General features: G+C 41.8%; 1 protein-coding gene across 4 annotated transcripts in view; it reads right to left on the bottom strand.

Annotated features, from left to right (window-relative positions):
* The window catches only part of TMEM196 (transmembrane protein 196), a 77,014-nt gene extending 56,292 nt beyond the window's left edge, over positions 1–20,722 (bottom strand). For 2 of the 4 annotated variants that reach the window (XM_082259843.1, XM_082259845.1), the window contains exon 1: positions 20,330–20,722. In XM_082259843.1, the coding sequence (XP_082115969.1) occupies positions 20,330–20,500 (171 nt within the window). In that variant the 5' untranslated portion in view covers positions 20,501–20,722. Of the gene's footprint in view, positions 1–20,282 lie in introns of all 4 variants that reach the window. The other 2 variants (XM_082259844.1, XM_082259846.1) reach the window with 2 other exon arrangements.
* Positions 20,723–21,234: the final 512 nt, after the last annotated feature.

The raw sequence follows: 21,234 nt of genomic DNA, 5'->3' as shown, positions 1-21,234 counted from the left end.
GGACCGTGTGAAAGAGCCCTAAGTATGCTTATGCTAAAGGCCCATTTCTCCATATGGTGCACACACCTGAAGAATACAAACTTGCATGGGAAACAAATCCTTAAAGGCCCGTACACACAATAAGAAATTCGGAAGGGAAATTTCGTCTGACGAGCGATCTGCCGATTTTCGGATTGTTAGTATGGTGCTTTCGACAGCCGACTCGGACTTTTTCGGCTGACAAAATCCTGATGCGCAGGCTATAACATTTTTGTCCTCTGTCAACACACGTCCGATTTTCGTCTCATTAGTACAGATTTAGACGGGGAAAAATCTTATGAGCAAGACTAGGCATGCTCAGAGACGAAAGAACACATACAAAACAATCCAACACATGACATCACTTCTGAAGTAGAATTCTGTCGTACGGGAAAATTCATATGAAAATAACCTCTTCACTTTCCACATCAGACTAGCATGCCACAAAAAAACGGACGACAGATCGTTCGATGATCTGATCGTGTGTAGGGGCTTAACAGTGATTAAATGTTATCTGCTACTCTGTCTATTTAAAAACCAACACAGGTGCAACTTGGGGGAGTATTTCCTAATTTCTTTGCCACTCAGCTATGCTAGCTAGTAAAAGGGTACCCAGGTGCTGTGTGCAACTTCCACATTTATTTGCAAATAATTGCAACTAAGACCTTTCTTTGTATTCCCTGAAATAGCTAGTATAGCTACATTTTGAGGAATTTTGTATTCAGTATCCCTCCCACTGTAAACCACCTACAGTATGCAAGCATTAACGTTTATGCAACCAAAGTCTCTAAACTCTGGTTTAAAATAAAATAATCTATTCAAGTATGTATTCTTAACTCAGAAAAGTGCTGCTGTGATCTGACTTGCTTTTAGAGGGTGGCTAAGTTTGTTCTATATTGTGCATGTAGCAGCCCTTTTTTTTGTTCTCACTCCCAAGATTGGACCAGGTATTATGGACTATGGGATTTGTAGTGTGCATAGAGAAATGCACAAGACCAATACTAATGTGCAGTGCTTGTTTCAAACAAACAGAAGTGAATGGGAAAAGGAAAGGTTCGGGAACTCGTGGAGGATACCAGGAGGCAGAAAAACACATTAAGAAACAATTTCATGAAAAATAGATTACAGGGCCATTGGGGAGTGGATGTGTATGGATTATTTTTGGAGAATAAGGCAATCATTTAGTGTCAATTTAAGATGTTAACATGCAATTACAAAGTCATTTTAAAGCGGAGTTCCAGCCTAACCGCACACTCACCTGTCCCACGGTCCAGCGATGCGCCGTCTTCTCCCTCTCTGCTCCGCGGCGCCGGCATCACTGATGTGGGCACCCGGCTGTGACAGTTTGCGGCTTCACAGCCTGGTACGCACTGCGCATGCGCGAGTTGCGCTATGCGTCATGATTGGCCGGCAATCTTCTGGGACCTCTGACATGTCCCAGAAGATTGCAGGGAGGGAGGGAGAACTTCCGCTCAGGGCGCCGCGGCGCTCAGAGTGGAAGTGGGAGCAGGTACATGTCAAAACTAGGTACCCGCTCCCCCCCCCCCCCAAAAAAAATGACTTGCCAAATGTGGCATGTCCAGACTTGTATAAAGTACTCGAAATTTCTACTTGAGTAAAAGTACAAGTGCTCGATCAAAAAATTACTTGAGTAGAAGTGGAAGTGCTCGCAGAAAAAGTTACTTAAGTAGAAGTACTAAAGTATTCAACATTTTTTTTACTTAAGTATTGCAAGTAGTTTTTTCAAAAAATGTTCTACTTAAGTACTAAAAGTAAAAAGTACCAGTAGTTTTGAAAAAAAATTTCTACTCAAGTACTGAAAGTAGAAGTACAAGTACTGTGTTATGTAGTTATTAAAGAAATAAGTCAAAAGTTTGAACATCATATTGTTTTTATTATTTCAAATGATTTATTCAAATGATTAACCTGTGTTTGTTAGTAGTTTCTTGATGCACTTTAAGCGCTGTAGCACCATTTATTTGTTTGTTTCATATTTTCTTTTTATTGGAAAGATTTGGTATAGCAGCTTTTATTATACATTTATTTTCGTATGCGCTGATTTACAAATGACATTATACACATTTTTTTGAGCTTTATGCAACCTGCCATCTACTGTTCTGGCAGTGGTAATTTTTTTAAAAGTAACGAGTAACTATGCAGCACAAAAAAAAAATACTTGAGTAGAAGTATCGAAATCATCGAAAAAATGTAGTGAAGTAAAAGTAGAAGTAGGAGAAAAAAATTCTACTCTAGGAAAGTACAGATACCGCATTTCGGTACTTAAGTACAGTACTTAAGTAGTTCTACTTCGTTACTATACATCTCTGGGCATGTCAGGGGGTTAGGACTATTTAAAGCGGAAGTTCCACTTTTGGGTGGAACTCCGCTTTAATATTTTTAAAGTCTGCAGATTTCATTACAATAATACAAACTGATCCTACATAAAGGACTTTGTGCAGGTACTTCCTTTTATGTGCTTTCAGAGTTCTTTCCCTTTCTCCCAAGTGTTCTTCTGCATTGTCACACGCTCTCACAATAGAGACTACAAGCAGCGGGGCTGATGCACACTGCAAAGGTATGGTGTACTGTTGTCATCATCAGGAAATCTGCACTGAGTTTCTGGACTGCAGCATGCATGTAGACAGAAAGAGGTTACAAAGAGGGTGCAGGCGATCAGCAGAGCTGATATTCCAGAAATAATTTTATTTGAAAAAAACAGCAACTGTTTCTGACACTCAGTTCTTTAATAAACTATGGTGGGAAATTATAAAGGAAGTCACAGACCAAAATTATCCGTGCCTGTGGCTGATTCATGTACCTATCATAAACAGTTACATTAATCTGTTAGTGTTAGGCATTGAGGTCAGAGGGTTCATACTGGGCACAACTACACATCTATTTTAATGCTGGAACCACTGGCTTGTACAGCTTGCATGTACTTTGATTTATTAAGCAGCTACAACTTTGTCTAGTTACTTCAGTCTGAGATTTATGAACTCTACTGCAGCTAGATTTTTAAAAGTCCTCAAATGTTATTCTGAAAGAAACTATGGATCCTTGCCACATCAATCTGTGCTCTTAAACTGTCCTCTTTGTGTAGGTCCTGGGACCATAGGCTAAGCTCCTTAGTGCATTATTTTATTTATTTATTTCAGATACTTATATTGCGCTGTCAATTTAAGCAGCACTTTACATATACATTGTACATTCACATCAGTCCCTACCCTCAAGGAGCTTACAGTCTAAGGTCCCTAATAGGGATGATCGAACGGATCGGGTCCACCATCGGTTCGGCCCGAACATTGGGTGTTCGAGGTTCGGCCGAATTTAGAACTTTTTTCCCAAAAAGTTCGGAATTCGGCAACCAGAACCGACCAAAATGCAATGCTTCAGGAAATGGGCTTTAAAAGCCCGTGATTGGACCAGAACAATTAGCAAAAGCCAATTTAGGGGGCAGGAGAATGCTAGGAATGTGATTGGAGTGACTAGGGGGTCCCTAGACCAATCATTAGTGAATACGCCCCCCAGTATATAAGATCGCCCCCGCCAAATTCCTAGCATTCTTGTACGGGACATGGAAGAGAGTGGAATGCTGTTCTGTTCTAATGTGTTAAGTGTCATTTAGCTATTTTTAGTGTGAGGAAAGGGATATCTAGTGTAGTTAGAGTGCTCCTTTACACTTAAGTTAGCTTCAAAAATTTAGTTTCTGTAGGGAAAGTGTTAAGTGTAAAGGGACCGTAGTGTAGTGTAGGGTTAACTGACAGTGACTGCTATGGAAGGGTGACAAAACCCTTCCATAGCAGGGTGACCACTATAGAGAAATGATCATTTCTCTGAGTTGCTTCGGGGAGTTGCTTCGGGACAGGCATATGGCTTCTCACCAGCCAAGCATTTTTCATGCTGCAGGGGCTGCCACTGCCAGTGCTTTTTTGAGGACATGTTTGATGTCAGACATGACATCTGAACATGTGTATAGGGGGTATATATACACATATATGTCTGTATATATACCCCTAGACATATATAGGTGTGATAGTAGCAGAAATATATGCTTGCGCTAATGAAATCATTTACAGTAATATATTTCTGCTACTATCACATCTATATATGGCTAGGTGTCTATATACATATAATTATGTGTGTATATATACCACTATACACAAGTTCAGATGTTTTGCCTGCCTCAAAAGAACCCAAAAAAATGCCAAAAAAACACTAGCGTCAAAAAAAAATGCCCAGGTGTGTTTTTGCTGGCATTTTTTGGGGGGTTTTGGAGGCAGGCAAAACATCTGAACTTGTGTATAGTGGTGTATATACACACATACATATATTTATATACACACCTAGACATATATAGGTGTGATAGTAGCAGAAATATATGCTTGCGCTAATGAAATCATTTACAGTAATATATTTCTGCTACTATCACACCTATATATGGCTAGGTGTCTATATACATATAATTATGTGTGTATATATACCACTATACACAAGTTCAGATGTTTTGCCTGCCTCAAAAGAACCCCAAAAAATGCCAAAAAAAACGCTAGCGTCAAAAAAAAAAATGCCCAGGTGTGTTTTTGCTGGCATTTTTTGGGAGTTTTTGGAGGCAGGCAAAACATCAGAACTTGTGCACAGTACCACTATACACAAGTTCAGATGTTTTTCCTGACTGCAAAGAACCCAAAAAAATGCCTGCTTTGAAACCGGCAAGGTGTGAAAACCGAGAAGAGAAGCTAACCTCCTGAGCTGAAAGTGTTCTAATACAAACAATCTTTTTTTTATGGTTCTGGACATGCTACAGAGCTGAAACGTCACATGTACACTTTTTAGACTCCCCAGATCTGAAATCCAAAGTAAAAATCAAAAAATCTCTCTTTTTTTTTTTTTTTTTCAATAATTGGCTTTTTTTTATCAAAAATGACAATTTTTAAAAACTTTTTTTTGTGTGATTAATAGTTAATGGGGCATGACCCAGAACCCTAGGGACTTTTTAGGGGCATTTATTGGGTTTTAGGGCTTAAAAATGGTGTTTTTTGATTACCAAAGTTCGGGTCCCATTGATTTCAATGGGGTTCTGAAATCCGGGCCGAACTTTCGGGAAGTTCGGATGTTCTGGCCGAACCGAATTTTTCAAAAGTTCGATCATCCCTAGTCTCTAACTCACATTCATACATACACATAGCAGGGCCAATTTAGACAGGATCCAATTACCCTACCAGCATGTCTTTAGAGTGTGGGAGGAAACCGGGGCACCCAGAGGAAACCCACGCAGGCACAGAGAGAACATGCAAACTCAAGGCAGGTAGTGTCATGGTTGGGATTTGAACCAGCAACCCTTTTACTGCTAGGACAAAGTGCTAACCACTACACCACTGTGAGCATTATTTTTGGTTTTGACTAAGTTATGTGTTTTATAAACAATGTTGCATTCATTTTTGGCATAAGCAATCTCTTTTTATTAAAAAAAAATATTTTTTTCCTGGATAATTCCACAGAAAATAATTATTTAGTTGAATTTAATGGGCACATGTATAGGAAAATTGCACCAAATAGGTATTTTTGAAATGCAATTTAAATCTTCATAATTATAACCTTCTAAGATTAGATTTTAATGAAGCACTGAGGTTAACCACTTGATTCTCAGGCACCCTATTAAATACATTTAATAACATTTGTTTGTCTCAGCAGCATTTTAAAACGGTGCCCAGTCACAGCAGTTGTAGTTGGTCCTGGGGGCTGTTAATGTAGACCCAAACCAAATAATTGAAAATTGATATAAGTTTTAACATGTTAAAGTAATTTCCAAAGTAATTTTTTATATTTTTAAATATTTCATTGACATCCTTATTTAGGCACTTTCTTTTACAGAATGACAATGTTCAGTCCCTTTTTCCTAATTGAGCTTCTGCAGTGTCACTATTTAAACACACTATTCAGAATGTACACGTTCCTTAAAAATGGCTGTGAGTGTAAATCTGGCTACAGCGAACACCAACTGGGAAGCGAAGACATTCAAAGCAAAAAGTATGTCACAAGCACACCACGGATCTCCAAAGTGGGTTCAAAGCTTTATTCAGTATTCACACCATAGTTATAGAAGCGATGTTTCGGAGCCATGCAGGACCCCTTCGTCATTCATGCCTGATGAAGGGGTCCTACCTGGCTCCACAACATTGCTTCTGTAACTATGATGTGATGCTGAATAAAGCTTTGGACCTGGAAATCCTTGGTGTGCTGATGACATACTTTTTGTTATGCATTAACACCATTCCACTTTGGCCGCTGACGGAGACTCTAAGTGGGTCATTTCAATACACATTGCACAAAATATGATCCATTATTGTAACCATCATGAAACCCGACATGAGACATGCCTTGCTGCTATTAGTGGAGTTGTAGACAAGAAGTGGTTCCAAAGAGACTGAAGGAGATCAGGCTGTCAGGAACGTACTGGCCGCAGTACTGTTATTTGCCAAAGGCGAACGCGGATGCGCATGCGTGATCGCGCAAATACCCAGCGTTCTAGATATGCTAATGTGCGCATGCGCACAAATATGTGCAAACACGCGCACACGTACACACCAATAGACGTTGGCACCAAAGTACCATATATAAGTGCAGCAGTTTCATTAGGGCTTCGCTGTCTGATCTGCAGCTGTACCTGAGTTCTGAAACCTGATCCAGCTTCTTCTGTGTTTGACCCGGCTTGCCCTTGACTTCTCCTGCATCTCTCCAACCATGACCTTGGCCTGTATCTGGACTTTCCTTTTGTCTGTGCCCATCTGCCTGCACTTACGTTGCCGATCTCTGTCTGAACCCCAGATATTCTCTGCCTAAAGCCAGCTATTGATCATCTGTTACTGACCCGGCTTGTCTGACCTCGCTTCCAGTATCTCCCGCTCTGCATGCACCTGCTTGCTGCCACCAGCCTGCTGTCATCAGCCTTAAGTCTGCCAGTTCTGCCTACCTGCTGTTACCTTCTGGTTTACCCTGGTGATACTCCACCATCTGAAGGACATTCCAGGCACCCTTACATCACCACGCTCTTGCGGCCACTGTCTCAACATCGGTGGTCCCGGAGCCGGGGTTGTACAAGAGGCCTTCCCTCTGCACATCAGGCTCAGCCGTCAGGTACGTGACACAGGCTGCACTGAGAGGCACCAAAGGATGATGAAAAAAGGAAATGTTATTCAGTTAGGCTTTACTTGTACTTGCATGTCAGAAACATTGATTGTCTGTGGCAGACAGTGCTACAAAGTGCTCAAAACAGAGCTCAGTTGCAAAATGTTTCTGTAATGTGCTTAAAGAGGAAATCCAGTGATGTCATTTTGAGCCACATTTGAGCAGGGCAAAGCAAAATGTGCTTGCTCATAACACCAAGCAATAGATGAATATCATAAATGATCTGTTACTGCATCGATGCAGGGGTAAACTGGATCAGTACTATTGACCACAACTAACTCCTTCATGAGGAATGAAAATTTGGAAAACAATTATACAAATAAAATTAATTAATTATAAAAAAAAATAATAAATCACCCTCTTTCACTGCTGATCCTGAGGTCTAAACAAAAAGATACGAGGCTCTGGATAATATGTACTGTATACCTATAGTGTAGACATCATACACTAATTTTTTGTTCTGAGGTTGATTTCTGGGATTGCAATAATTATACAAAGGTTTCATGTTGAAAAGTAAAGAGAATTAATTTGTCTCCTAATGTATCCCTTTCTTCCTAATTATAGCTTTTAAAATATATAAGTATTCTATGAAATTAAAGACCTTTCTATTTTACAGTCTCAGGGTATTTATTGCTTCTTACTCAAACCTTCTCTCTCAGTTTAAAGCAGAGTTTCACATGTTTTTGTGTTTATATAAAGTCAGCAGCTACACAAAGTGTAGCTGCTGACTTTTAATAAACACACACTCAGCTGTCAGGAGCAGGAGCCTCGGTCCTCTCCCTCTTCTCCCTGTGGCGCCGGCATCACTAGTGTGGGCACCCAGCTGTGACAGCTTGTGGTTTCACAGCCAGGTGCGCACCACGCATGCAAGAGTCGCCCTGCACATCCAGAGTGGACAGGCAATCCTCTGGGACCTGTAACATGTCCCAGAAGATTGCAGGGAGGGAGGGGGAGAGGAGAAATTAAGCTTGAGCTGCCTAGGCAGCCCGAGTGGAAGTGGGAGTGGGTACCTGTCAAATCTAGGTACCCCCCCCCCCCCCAAAAAAAAAAAATGCCAAATGTGGCATGTCAGGGGATCAAGAGGCCTTAAAGCAGAAGTTCAACTTTTGGGTGGAACTCCGCTTTAAGTAATCTAATACCCCCATCACACTTAAGCAGTAAGCATGAATCTCTCCAGGAGTACAAAAGAATAGTTGATCATTTTTGGCCTGGTAAACTCTTAAAATGGAGTGCCTAAAAAAAAGGAAGATAAAAACAAATATTTTTAAACAGCTAACAATAAAGTCTATGGGACCATAACATTCCATTCTTAAAGTCTTAAAGATGCTCATGTACATTTTTGAGCTTCATGCAAAAGGTGACCAGTAATACAACACTCAGGCATAAACTTTTCCATTAAGAGTTTTGGAATTGTTCATCTAGAGCACTGTCACACTTTGGAAGTGGCCTGACAAAACACTCAGGTGTGAAGGGGCAACTAAAGGTAATTTAATACTTTAGTTCATCATCAAATCTTTACTAAAAAATAATTCTAAACCCTCCCCTTATCCTGTCCACTGGTGCCTATAGCTTACTATCATATTCCAGCATCCAACTCTCCAGTACCTCCTGCCACTCCCTAAATTATGCTAGCAATACCCACTATTGTAGATAATTGCACATTCGATAGCATATACCCTCAGCCCCATATAACAGTGCTGGGAAAATCTACTATTTTAAAAGTGACAATGTAAAATTGTTTATGCCACTAGGTGAAAAATAATTATTTTGCAACTATTATAGTTTTAATATATGCTATTAATTATCTCTATAATTAATATTATCATGTCCCTTTGGAAACTATGCGCTATACAAAGAGTTTTATGGACTATTTATTGAAGACATTCCAAGGTTGAGGAACAGCTGGAGGTCTGCAATTTCCTTTTGGTTCACTACCAAAATTGAAATGTATTGCATGTATTTTGTTGAAAACCAACATGGGGCGATAATAAAAGAACTCAAAAATTATGTTTATTTCCTGGTAATTCAGATCAGTATTCAAAAGATTTCTGGTGCAGATTCTCACGCATAAGGTGCCCATACTCACATAGATCATCAGCAAAAGTTGTTTTCCATATATATTGCCATAAATAGTAAATGTATAGGCTGCTCCATGATATTGTTACAAAGTTCTTATCCACTTATCATATAGAGCATTTGATCACATTGGCACATGTACACAGTTATAGAGGAGGTTTTCTTGTGTCACCTAAATAATCAGGAAGCTTGGCTGGGGTAATTAAGAGCCACCTACTAAAATGGCACCTCAGCTTTCCCTCTCATAGGTATGCAGTTCATGTTTTAGCTTAGCATCACTCCTATGGATCTAATCAGAGTGAGATCCCATAAAACTTACCAGATATGTTTATGGTATTGCAATATTTTATCAGGTTGTTGTACTGCATGTGCCCTGACCTGGTAATACATAACAATGATACCATATTGCATGACATAAGCAAACAAACCAATAAGCAGATGTCTTTCTTCATTTAAACTGTAACATACTGCACCGTCAGAATTTCAAGTGCCTTATACTTACCAGACCTGTCAAGACATTTATGTGAAGTTACAACAGCATAACATAAATGGAAACTAGGTGGGCTAAAAATATCAAACATTGCTTTTTTGTAGGTTATGTAAAATTAAAATATAGGTTTTTATATAATTGCCATATTTGGAACCCATTAACTACAGACAAAAATGCATGCATAGCATAAGAAAGAAAGAAAGAAAGAAAGAAAGAAAGAAAGAAAGAAAGAAAGAAAGAAAGAAAGAAAGAAAGAAAGAAAGAAAGAAAGAAAGAAAGAAAGAAAGAAAGAAAGAAAGAAAGAAAGAAAGAAAGAAAGAAAGAAAGAAAGAAAGAAAGAAAGACTAGGGGATTTTATAGGGCACAATACAATATTCTGGTTTAGGCCCGGTCCACACTGGTACGACATATGCTCCGACTTTGGGAAAACATGTCGCATGACATGTATAAATTAATGGTTCCCTATGACAGCCATCTTATCTGGTCCGACACAAGTCGGTCAGACTTTGAAAAAGGTCTCTGCACTACTTTGGTCTGACTTTGGTCCAACTTCAGCCCATTTAATATCACTGAAGTCAGATCAAAGTCAGATCATCATCTTAACTGATCCAACTTGTGGCATGGGACTTGTGCTCTGAGGATCTTGAAGGGGAACCCCACAGCAAAATAAAAACAATGGCACAATAGGGACCGGGACAGAGAGTTGTCACCCTATAACAGGAACAAGAACCCTCGTGGCAGGGGGGCTGAGAGAGAAGGGGGCGAGACCACAGCATCAGATTGTTTTAGAGGGGGTTTCCTCTAAAATCCATACCAGACTGAAGGCCAAGCTGTGTTTTTTTTTTTTTCTTTAATTTTGGCGTGGGATTCCCCCCCCCCCCCCCCCCCAAGGTAACAGACTCAAAGGGCCTTGTATTGTCAAATCAAAGTCAGATCCTGTTCGTTGAAGTTGCATGGAAGTTGGACATGAAATCGTAGGGCAAAGTCAGGCTTGAAGTCTTCCGACTTCCATGTCGGAGCAGTGTGTCAGAGCAGTTAGTGTTTTTAAACCTTTGGTGGGCCACACCAACTAACATATGGTAAAACAGTATAAAGAGCAATGCAAATGTGTGTAATAATTTACAGCAACCAATAGGAAATCAGTTATTAACTTGTTATCCAGCCTAAAATAGACATATGATCATTATGGATTACTGCCATTTGAACTTTGCTGTTAAAGAGGCTTCCAGCTATTAATAAATAAAGTATCACTCAAAACATTATTTAAAAATGAACACCATTAAACACTTAATTCAATTATATAAAATATTCATGCAAAATGAACTTGCAGTGGATACAATATTCTGATGTTCAGAGAACAGGTCTTGCAATGCCTCCTAAGAAGCATTGCCTCTGGTAACATCAGAAGGACCTATGGGCCCCATGTGATTCACCAGCCACTGGCTGAAAAACACAGCTCTTTTCATGGTTAAAGCGCCAGTAAATACTCACAGTAAATTTCTCTTACTTATTCCATTTTGTTATTTTAGGTATATAACTGAAAGTGTTTTGTTACGGGAATCTGTTTGACAAGTGCAAAAAAAGTAGCTGATCAATTTTACTAACTGATGATTTCCTGTACTCTCAGTCTCTGAGCTGTTATCAGTAAGCATTGTTTCCTGCCAACTCCATGAACTACAAAACACCTCCCTTGTTATGGAGAAGAAAGAGAGGTGTTATGTAGTTCAAACACAATGTTATGTAGTCCAAAAGACACTCCCTGGGTGACAGCATTGCTCTGTATGGTTGTCATTCTAGAACAGGAAGTGAAGTGAGTTCATGGCAGGGTTAGTTGGTTACCCACTTGTCGACCATCCAGTAGTAATTTTACTGCAGGCTGGTGGCTCCACTGGGCACAACGACATACCCGTATGTTGTGCCAAACTTCCTGGTTTACAGGCATGAGGGCACCCCCTGCCTCTTATGCTGTGGTTGGACTCAACATGAGTTCAATAGCAGGATCGCAGCCAATGATTTTAGCTGTGAACCTACTGATTGCTGTGTCCAATCACAACACAGATTTGTGTGTGTTAGTAAACACAACACAGGTCTGGCTGGTTTTTTCTCCCTGATTTCGCTTACTGTTCATAAATAAAATCAGGAAAAAATGCCAGCCAGACAGTCTGTGGGTAAAATCAGCACACATACACTTGTTAGGCACACAGTTAATCGTTTTATTGTCCTCCTGATCACCCCTGTCACCCAACAAGTGCCATTAGTACAGTGACAGCGTACAGCATTGTCACTGATCATTGTATTAGTGTCACTAGCGACGTCAGATAGCATCAGTTAACGTTATTTAGCATCCCTCCCTGCCAGTGTCAGTTAGTGCCAGTCCCTGATTGCCCGCCACATTATCACAGTCACACTATAGGTCGCTGATCACGCCATTACTAGCATAGTGTTTTTACAGGACTGTATCCTGGTCACAGTCAGAGTCAGAACTATACTCGTGTCCCCAATAGTATAGTATAGTGTGCGCAAAAATGCATTGTTAGCATGATCAGCCCTATCACTGCCAGCACATTTTCTTTTTATAATAAAAATAAATAACCCAGTGGATATCAAATACCACCAAAAGAAAGCTCTATTTGTGTGAAAAAATGATAAAAAATGTCACTTGTGTAAAGTGTTGCATGACCAAGCAATTGCCAGTTAAAGTAACACAGTGCTGAATAGCTAAAAATGGTCTAGTGATGAAGGGCATAAAACCTTCCAGAGGTCAAGTGCGTAAAATAAAGGGAAATAAACTGTGGAAAAAAAAAAGAAGAAAAGTAATACAGTCAACACATCTTGAGAGCTGTAACCTGTAAAACTATCAATTTCTATTCTAGGGTAATGATGGGCTGAACACCCCCTGTTCGATTTGCACCAGAACATCTCAAACAGGGAAAAAGTTCTAGCAATATACGAACTGTATTAAAGTCTATGGGACACGAACATAAAAAATCAAAAGTCCTCATTTTAAAGGCTTATATGCAAGTTATTGCTGTAAAAAGTGTGTTGGGACCCGGGAACTGTGCTGGGGAACATCTATCAATGCAAAAAAAATAGTTTTTAAAGGAGCAGTGATTTTAATGATGCTTTAAGTGAAACAATAAAAATAAAAAAAATCCTTTAAATATTGTGCCTGGAGGGTCCCCATAATGTGCCTGTAAAGTAGTGCATCTGTACGATGTATGGAGTCTGCTGCAGCAATACTGACATTTCTAAAGGAAACAATGTCATTTAAACTTGCTCATGGCTGTAGTGTATTGCCGGCTGCCGGCAAAACCGATAAAAAAATATGAAAAAAAAAAATGGCGTGCCCCCCCCCCAATCCATACCAGGCCCTTTGAGTCTGTTATAGATTTTAGGGAAACTCCACACCAAAATGTAAAAAAAGCAGCGTAGCGTGTTTCATAAAAAATATGAAAAAAAAAAAAATGGCGTGCCCCCCCCCAAAATCCCTACCAGACCCTTATCCGAGCATGCAGCCTGGCAGGTCAGGAAAGGAGGGACGAGCGAGCACCCCCCTCCTGAATCATACCAGGCCACATGCCCTCAACATGGGGGAGTGGGTACTTTGGGCCCCCCCCCACCCCAAAGCACCTTGTCCCCATGTTGTTGTGAACAAGGGCCTTTTCCTGACAACCCTGGGCTGTTGTTGTCAGGGTCTCTGGGGGGGGGGCTTATCAGAATCTGGAAGAACCCTTTAACAAAAATAAAAAAAACAGTGTCCCTCAAAGTAAATCCATCGTCAATCACAATGCTCGCCGGACCCGAAAAATTGGGAGGCATCCCGCCGAATGCCTTCTCTCCCCTTTGACAGCTCTTATATAGGCAAGGGGCCAGGCTACATCACCAGGTGGCACCACCCCTTTTTGACATTATGTGACGTCAGAAGGGGCGGTGCCACCGGGTGACATAGCCAGGAGGCCCCGCCCTTTGCCTATATAAGAGCTGTCAAAGCAGAGAGAAGGCACTCAGTGGAACACCTCCCAAGAGGCGGAAGCATTTTTTATCTTTTCTATTTTTTGGCTCCAGCAGGCGTCATGATTGATGATGGATTTACATAGAGGGACACTATTTTTTATTTATTTTTTAAATCTTTTTATTGTTTTTTCAAAACACGACAACAAACAAGTGCATTAGGTTCACAGTACAACAAGTTGAGTAAGCATGGCAGTCAGCTGCAGTTCACCTACGCAGGGGCGAGAAATAACATTGTAATTCAGAGCCGAGGTAAATGGCCAAAGGAAGGCAACCAGCAATGCGGGAGTGAATGAAGGGCCATAGATCAGACAGCAGCCCACCAAATCACTCGCCGCCTCCAGACCCTATCATATTTTTTAGGGCAACCTCTATGGCAGTAAGTGTCGTGGTACAGTGGGATAACCGAATCCACCAGCGCCCTCCACTGCTGGATCGCCGCCTCCAGTGAAGCACAATCTTTTTCCTAGCGTAAAAAATAAGAGACCCATGAGGGTACGGTCAGCCACCCTGGGCAGCAGGTCATCCAACAGGCCCAGTAGGGCAAGTCTAGGAGAGGGGTCTATCAAAATCTGTAGGATGGTGGCGATAACCGAGAACACCTGTGTCCAGTAAGTGGAGAGCTCCAGGCAAGTCCAGAATATGTGGATGAAGTCGCTCAGAGTCTGACCGCATCCCCAGCAGTCCAGGGAGTGGGAGGCGTGAATTTTGTGCAAACGGTGAGGGGTAAGATAAGCTCTGTGAGCGATTTTATATTGAGCTAAATGATCTCTGAGGGAAACTAAGATTTTGAAGGGAAAATCCCATACATGCAGCTAGTCCTCCGAGTCCAAGTCCGGAACGTCACGGGCCCAGCGAGAATGGAGGCCAGAGAGCTCTGGAGAGGAGAGCCAGAGGAGATGGGCATGGAGGACCGAGGTGGCGCGCTCAGAGCAGTCATACCTCAAGACACATTCCAAATCCGGTTGTACTGACTGTGAAACCCCGGGGGGAAATTGGGCTCTGAAGGCATGGGACAACTGCAGGTATCTAAAAAGGTGGGAGGGTGGGACATTATTAGTGGCGAGCAAGTGTCCAAAAGGAGGGAGGGTGAGATCTGAAGTCTGAGATCTTTTTAATATCATATTTAGTCCAAGCCACAGGATTGGGGAGTTAAAACAGGTGCGGCAGAAGGGATTGATCCACAGGGGTGCATTGGGGGAGACAGCAGTGCCGGGTACGCCTCCAGCAGAAGGCCCTGCCTCAATTCCCTGATTCGTCATCTTCATGGATGTAGTCAGGGCGTAAGGAGCGTAAGTGGGGCCTCCACTGACCCCAGCACCGCTGCCTCTGCCACAACCACAGAATTGGAGGCATTTTTTATTTTTTAATAAAGGACTTGTCAAAAACAGTTTCCTGTGGTTCTTACTTTTTGACACTTTTTTGGTGAATGGGTAGGGGCACATGGGGGGTAGGATCTGGGGCCCCCTTGTAAACCCCCACAACCACAGTCCAGGGTTGTTGGGAAGAGGCCATTGTCCCCATCAACATGGAGACTAGGTGCTTTAAGGGACACCCCAAAGCACCCTCCCCATGTTGAGGGCAAGCAGCCTGGTATGGTTCAGGAAGGGGGGGGGCGCTCGCTCGTCCCCCCTTTCCTGACCTGCCAGGCTGAATGCTCAGATAAGGCTCTGGTATGGATTTTGGGGGGGGGGGCTCCTTGCCGTTTTTTTTTTTTTTGCATGAAATCCCCCTTAAAATCTATACCAGACCCAAAGAGTCTGGTATAGATTTTGAGGGGGAACCCACGCTGTTTTTTTTTTTAATTTCTAAAATTCTATCATAGGGTTCCCCTTAATCACTTAAATACAGGACACGTTCACCCCCACTTCCTGCCTAGACCAATTTTCAGCTTTCAGTGCTATGGGAAATCTTGGTCAGCTTGACATAGCACTGCTCCCGGTCTTTAACATTGGCATCTATGGGAAATCTTGGTCAGCTTGACATAGCACTGCTCCCGGTCTTTAACATTGGAATCTATGGGAAATCTTGGTTAGCTTGACATGGCACTGCTCCCAGTCTAACATTGGCGTCAAAGAGAAATCTTGGCCACCTTGACATGGCACTGCTCCTGAACTATAAGTGACGGGGACACCAAACTTGGGTGAGTGAGTACCGGGAGGGGACCCAGGACTACAACATATACATACATTTTAAAAGTGGGGTATGGCTGTACACTACTCTGACTGTACTAAACTGGCTGAACTTACAATCCACCAACTACCTGCCTAACCTCCATTGTAACACACTATACAAGGCTGCCGTGTAAGCAGCAGCCTTATATAGTGTGGTGCATGGACTTAGCCCCTGAGCCATGATTGGCCAAAGGCAGGCTGCCTTTGGACAATCATGGCTCTCACAGTATATTGTGCTGTGATTGGCCAAAGCATACAGGTCAGGTGTATGCTTTGGCCAATGATCGGCAATCAATGCACTGCAAGAGTGCAGTGCATTATGGGGCACTCATCGGCAGATGAACTTGCCGCAGAGTGCCCCATTTGTTTGTGTGTTCAGCTAGCACACGAAAGGCTGATGATCTGGTGGAACTTACGTTTGACTCGAACACAGAGCCCATCCCTATTCTAGGGTTAAGATAAACTTTAACCCCTCACAAAAAGCAAAATACAATATTCTGGTTTGCTGTTTTGCAACCTTTACTGGTGTCTTGGGCATATTAAAATATACCAAAGGGATGGTTGACCACACCATCTGACATACAGTGGTTGATTTACTAAAACTGGAGAGTGCAAAATCTGGTGCAGCTGTGCTTGGTAGCCAATCAGCTTCTAACTTCAGCTTCTTCAGTTAAGCTTTGCCAATAAAACTTGGAAGCTGAATGGTTTCTGTGCAGAGCTGCACCAGATTTTGCACTCTCCAGTTTTAGTAAACCAACCCCTTATAGTATAGTAAGGGAGTATAAAGAGCAATGGCAATATAAAAGTGTATTAATTTTCAGCAGCCAATAGGAGATAATTTCTTAACTGGTTTGTCTGCCTAAATTTAACATATGATTACGTTTCTGCTCTTCAATTTACTCTATTAACCACTGCTGGCCCTGAAGATTTTCCCCCTTAATGACCAGGCAATTTTTTTGAGATTCGGCACTGCGTTATTTTAATGGACAATTTATGTCCATTTTTTCCCCATAAATGGAGGGTTTTTTTTGGTGTTTGATTACCTGTGCGATATTTATTTTTTGCACTATAAACAAAAAAATTGTCAATTCTGGAAAAAAACAATCGTTTTCACTTTCTGCTATATAGCATTCCCCCCAAAAAAAATAAAAATAAAAAATTTTCATCATTTTAGGCCAATTTGTTTTCTGCTACATATTTTTGATAAAAAAAATCCCAATAAGCATATTTTGATTGGTTTGCACAAAAGTTATCGCGTCTACAAACTAGGGGAAAGATTTATGTCATTTTTATTAATTTTTACTGGTAATTGCAGCGATCAGCGGTTTTTAGCGGGACTGTGACATTGTGGCGGACAGATCAGACCCCTAACTGACATTTTTGACACTTTTGGGGGGACCAGTGACATTACTACAGTAATCAGTGCTAAAAATATGCACTTTTACTGTAATAATGACACTGGCAGGGAAGGGGGTGGATCGGCTTCCCCACTACAGCGATTCGTGGGAACCTGCCACTGTATAACTGTGGCGGCTGCTCGGCAAATGGTTAAAAAGGCTTCCAGCTATTGATAAACAAAATATCACATAAAACCTTATTTAAACAATAATACTATCAAGCACCTAATTCAATTCTATAAAATATTCATGCTAAAATGAACTTGATCCTGGGCAGTGGATACAATGCTTTAATGTTCAGGGAGCAAGTCATGCAATGTTTCCTAAGAAGCATTGACTCTGGCAATATCAAAGGGTCTGATGAGCCCCATGTGATTCACCAGCCACTGGTTGGGAGGCACAGTTCTAGAATGAACGTTGTATGGGTAAGTGACACTTTGGATGTATAAGTTATAGAAAATAACACACAATTAAGATATGCTTTTCTTATGGAAACACGGAAAAGCGATATTCAATCCAAAACAAACATTTTAAATATTGCAGCTCACCAATCCTCAAGTGTTGTGGTTGCATTTGTTTTCTTTTTTTTAACTTCTTCTCTTTATTTTTGCTAGCGATTCAGCCAGTAAGTGCCGGTTCAAACTATTGCGACGCGGGAACACTGAGAATATACTGCGTGTTCCCGCATCGCATCCGCAGCACAGGCAGTTAACACTGCCATATGCGATATGCTGGGGGTGTCAATTCGAAGTTAACGACATCCCCAGATCAGATTGCATATCGCAGTGCGATCTGACAGTTCGTATAGGAATCGAATCGCACTGGTGTGAACCACCATGCGATCCGATTTTGCTGCGGACCAAAAAAAAGGGTCCTGTGCATGTTCACTGTGATTGCGGTGCGAATTCAGCCATACAAACTGTATGGCTGAATTTGCACCGGCACAAACATTGAATGGGATTTTAGGAGCAGTGTGATCCGAATCATATGCGATGTCTGTGATCGCAATAGTGTGAACCGGCACTAACACATTTCCTATCTTTTGGTGTCTCCACTCTGGATGGAGATTAGAAGATTTAGATGGACAAATTAAGGCTGAACTCCAGCTAACACTTTTCAAACAGTCACAGCAACAGTAGTTGTTTCATTTTAGGATAAAGGTTTTACATAATGTGTTAAACTGGAAACTGTAAGCACCTCTGTCAATAGACACTGAAAAACAACAGACTTGGAGTTTGTTTACACATGTGTCAAAGGGGCGGTGAATATTGGCTGTTGAGACACAATTTTACCACCCATTTAAAGAAATATTAAACCTAAACCCAAAAATGTATTCTATATCAGCTTACCAATCATTAGATGTAGTGCCTGCATCAGTTTTCTTTTTAAGCATTTTCCTCTCTGTTTTCACCTTGTGATTTGGCCAATAACACATCTCCTGTGCCCCTACTCTAGATGAAAGAGTAACAAAGACACCTTTGGACATCAACATTGTTAATCTATGGGGAACTGAATGCTAGGTGTACTAGCAGATTTAAATAAAGTAAAAAAAATGATGCCAAACTCCAGCTAATACTTTATAAGCAGTTACAGCAATCAGTTTTTCCTCTTTTGGGATAAATGCTTTACCTAAATAAATAACAGCTGATCATTGTAAACACCCCTGTTAGTGGCAAATGGTTTGCCTCATAAAATTACATTTTAGAAAAGAGCTTGTTCTTTGGGAAAACAACAGACTTACTGGCCTGATCACTAGGTGAAAATAAAGTCCAAAAAAAAAAAAGAAAATTAATACAGCCATCACATCTAAAGCCGGTAATGCAGGAAAGAAAGTCACTTGATTTCCCCATCAATACAGTGTTGATGGGGGAATCCCTCTCGCAGAGCCTTTGTGTTGTTGCAGTGGGGGTGGGGAAAGCTATCCCATGGGGAGAACACAGGAGTTCATTTACTAATACCGGAGAGTGCAAAATCTGGTGCAGCTCTGCATAGAAACCAATCTGCTTCCAGGTTTTTTTTGTCAAAGTTTAATTGAGCAAGCTGAAGATAGAAGCTGATTGGCTACCATGAACAACTGCACCAAATTTTGCACTCCACAATTTTAGTAAATCAACACCACAGTGATTACTGCTAGTGGCTATATTAGCCGCTAGCAATAATCACATGTAAACTCTGACAGGCTGGTTGTAACCAAGTTAATTGATTGATCAACTTGGGGACATTCAGCCTGCCCATACATGGTTTGAATCTCAGCCGGTCCCTGCTTAAAAATCCTTATGAATTGGTAACATTATACATTTTTGCTTTTGGATTTAATACCACTTTAACCTAACACAGCAGCTGAAGCAGGTTGTACACATGCCTCAGCTGTCATGCTTTGCTTCACAGCCATAACAAAAATTACACCCCCTGCTGTGTTCAGATGTGGTATTTCCCAAGTCAATAAAATCGTATTTCAAATCCAACCATGCACACAGTTGCATGGCGGTTGTGTGAGCTTTTCAGTTTTGGGTAGCAAAGACTACAGCCAGCATAAACAAGCCTTTAGTCCATATGTACAATACCCTTTGTATACGATTCAGGGGGGCAGTAAAGCCATGGCTAAACCACCTATTTTTATCAACCCTCTGCTACATGTGTGAAGGAACCCTTACTGGGTAGATAAACAGGTGAAACTAAAGGAGAAAAGCCTTAAAAAAATGCAGATACCATATCTAAGGTCTGGTAAGCTGCAAATTAATAATTTTTGGTCTTCAGGTTTAATTTGTAATCCTATATCAATACTATGGAGCACTACAGGTAGGACACCCAGACATGCAGTACAAGCTATTCAGCAAGTTTACCCTTCTCTAAAACCCCACCTTGACCGGAATGATAATGAGCAACAGGAGACTTAGGGAATGTCCATGTGAAATAGGATGCATGACTAACCTAATCACAAGGGTATAGAAATAAAGGTAGTGAAATGGCTAACGTACACACGCCCCGCTCCATACCGGAGAAGAGTCTCCCAGCTGCGGCGGTGGCTCCGTCCTGTTCCTGACCCTGATGAAGGTGACAGTTCCCACTGCCACGCTGGATAAGCCCAGTCCTATCTCCAGCACAGAGAGCACCAGGAGACTGCCGATGATCTGACTGCTAGTGCACATCCTTCTCCGGTCATCCTTCCTTCCAAATCAGCCAGGAAAACGCCACCATCCACCTTCCCCACCTCTACAGCTTCTTCTTACGTTTCCCAGCTCTGCTGCTCTGCAAACTTTTCCTGTCTGTCATCTTTACAAACGGATCAGAAGACTTCTTATTTCCACTGTGCGCTAAATGAGCTCCTCGGGGGTGGCACTGGGAAGAGATGTCAGTAGCCTAGGCTCAGGTGACGAGCTGTAGATGGGTTGGCATGTGCTGTCCAAGGTGCTGACCGCCTATTATCCGGTGCGATGTCCAAGGTGCTGACCGTCTGCTATCCAGGGTGCTGAACGGCCAGTGCGCTATCCAAGGTGCTGAACTGTCACTGCGCTGTCCACGGTGCTGAACTGTCACTGCGATGTCTAAGATGCTGAACTGTCACTGCGCTGTCTAAGCTGCTGAACTGTCACTTGCTTTCCAAGGTTGCCTCCTGTTCGCTCTGCTGTTACTTAGGTGAGCTTGCGCTCAATGGACTCATGCCTGGGCTGGAGACCGACGCTCATTCCAATTTACCCCCCAGTGTCAGGGTTACAGCTTATATGTATCAGGGAGGGCGATTCCATTAGACAAGATTAGGCATTGCCCAGAGCTGCATAAAGAGGTGGCGTCTCCACAGCAGCTTATTAAGGAGAGCTGGGGCCAGTTTAAAGAGCTGTTCAGTGCTTAGCTCCTGAAATTGCAGAGCCCGTGTGTTACTGGC

This window comes from Pelophylax lessonae (genome assembly GCF_965119305.1).
Source record: "Pelophylax lessonae genome assembly, chromosome: 5".
In the NCBI taxonomy this organism is placed as follows: domain Eukaryota; kingdom Metazoa; phylum Chordata; class Amphibia; order Anura; family Ranidae; genus Pelophylax; species Pelophylax lessonae.
The sequence above is the reverse complement of the archived record's forward strand: the minus strand, read 5'-3'. Positions and strand labels throughout refer to the sequence as shown.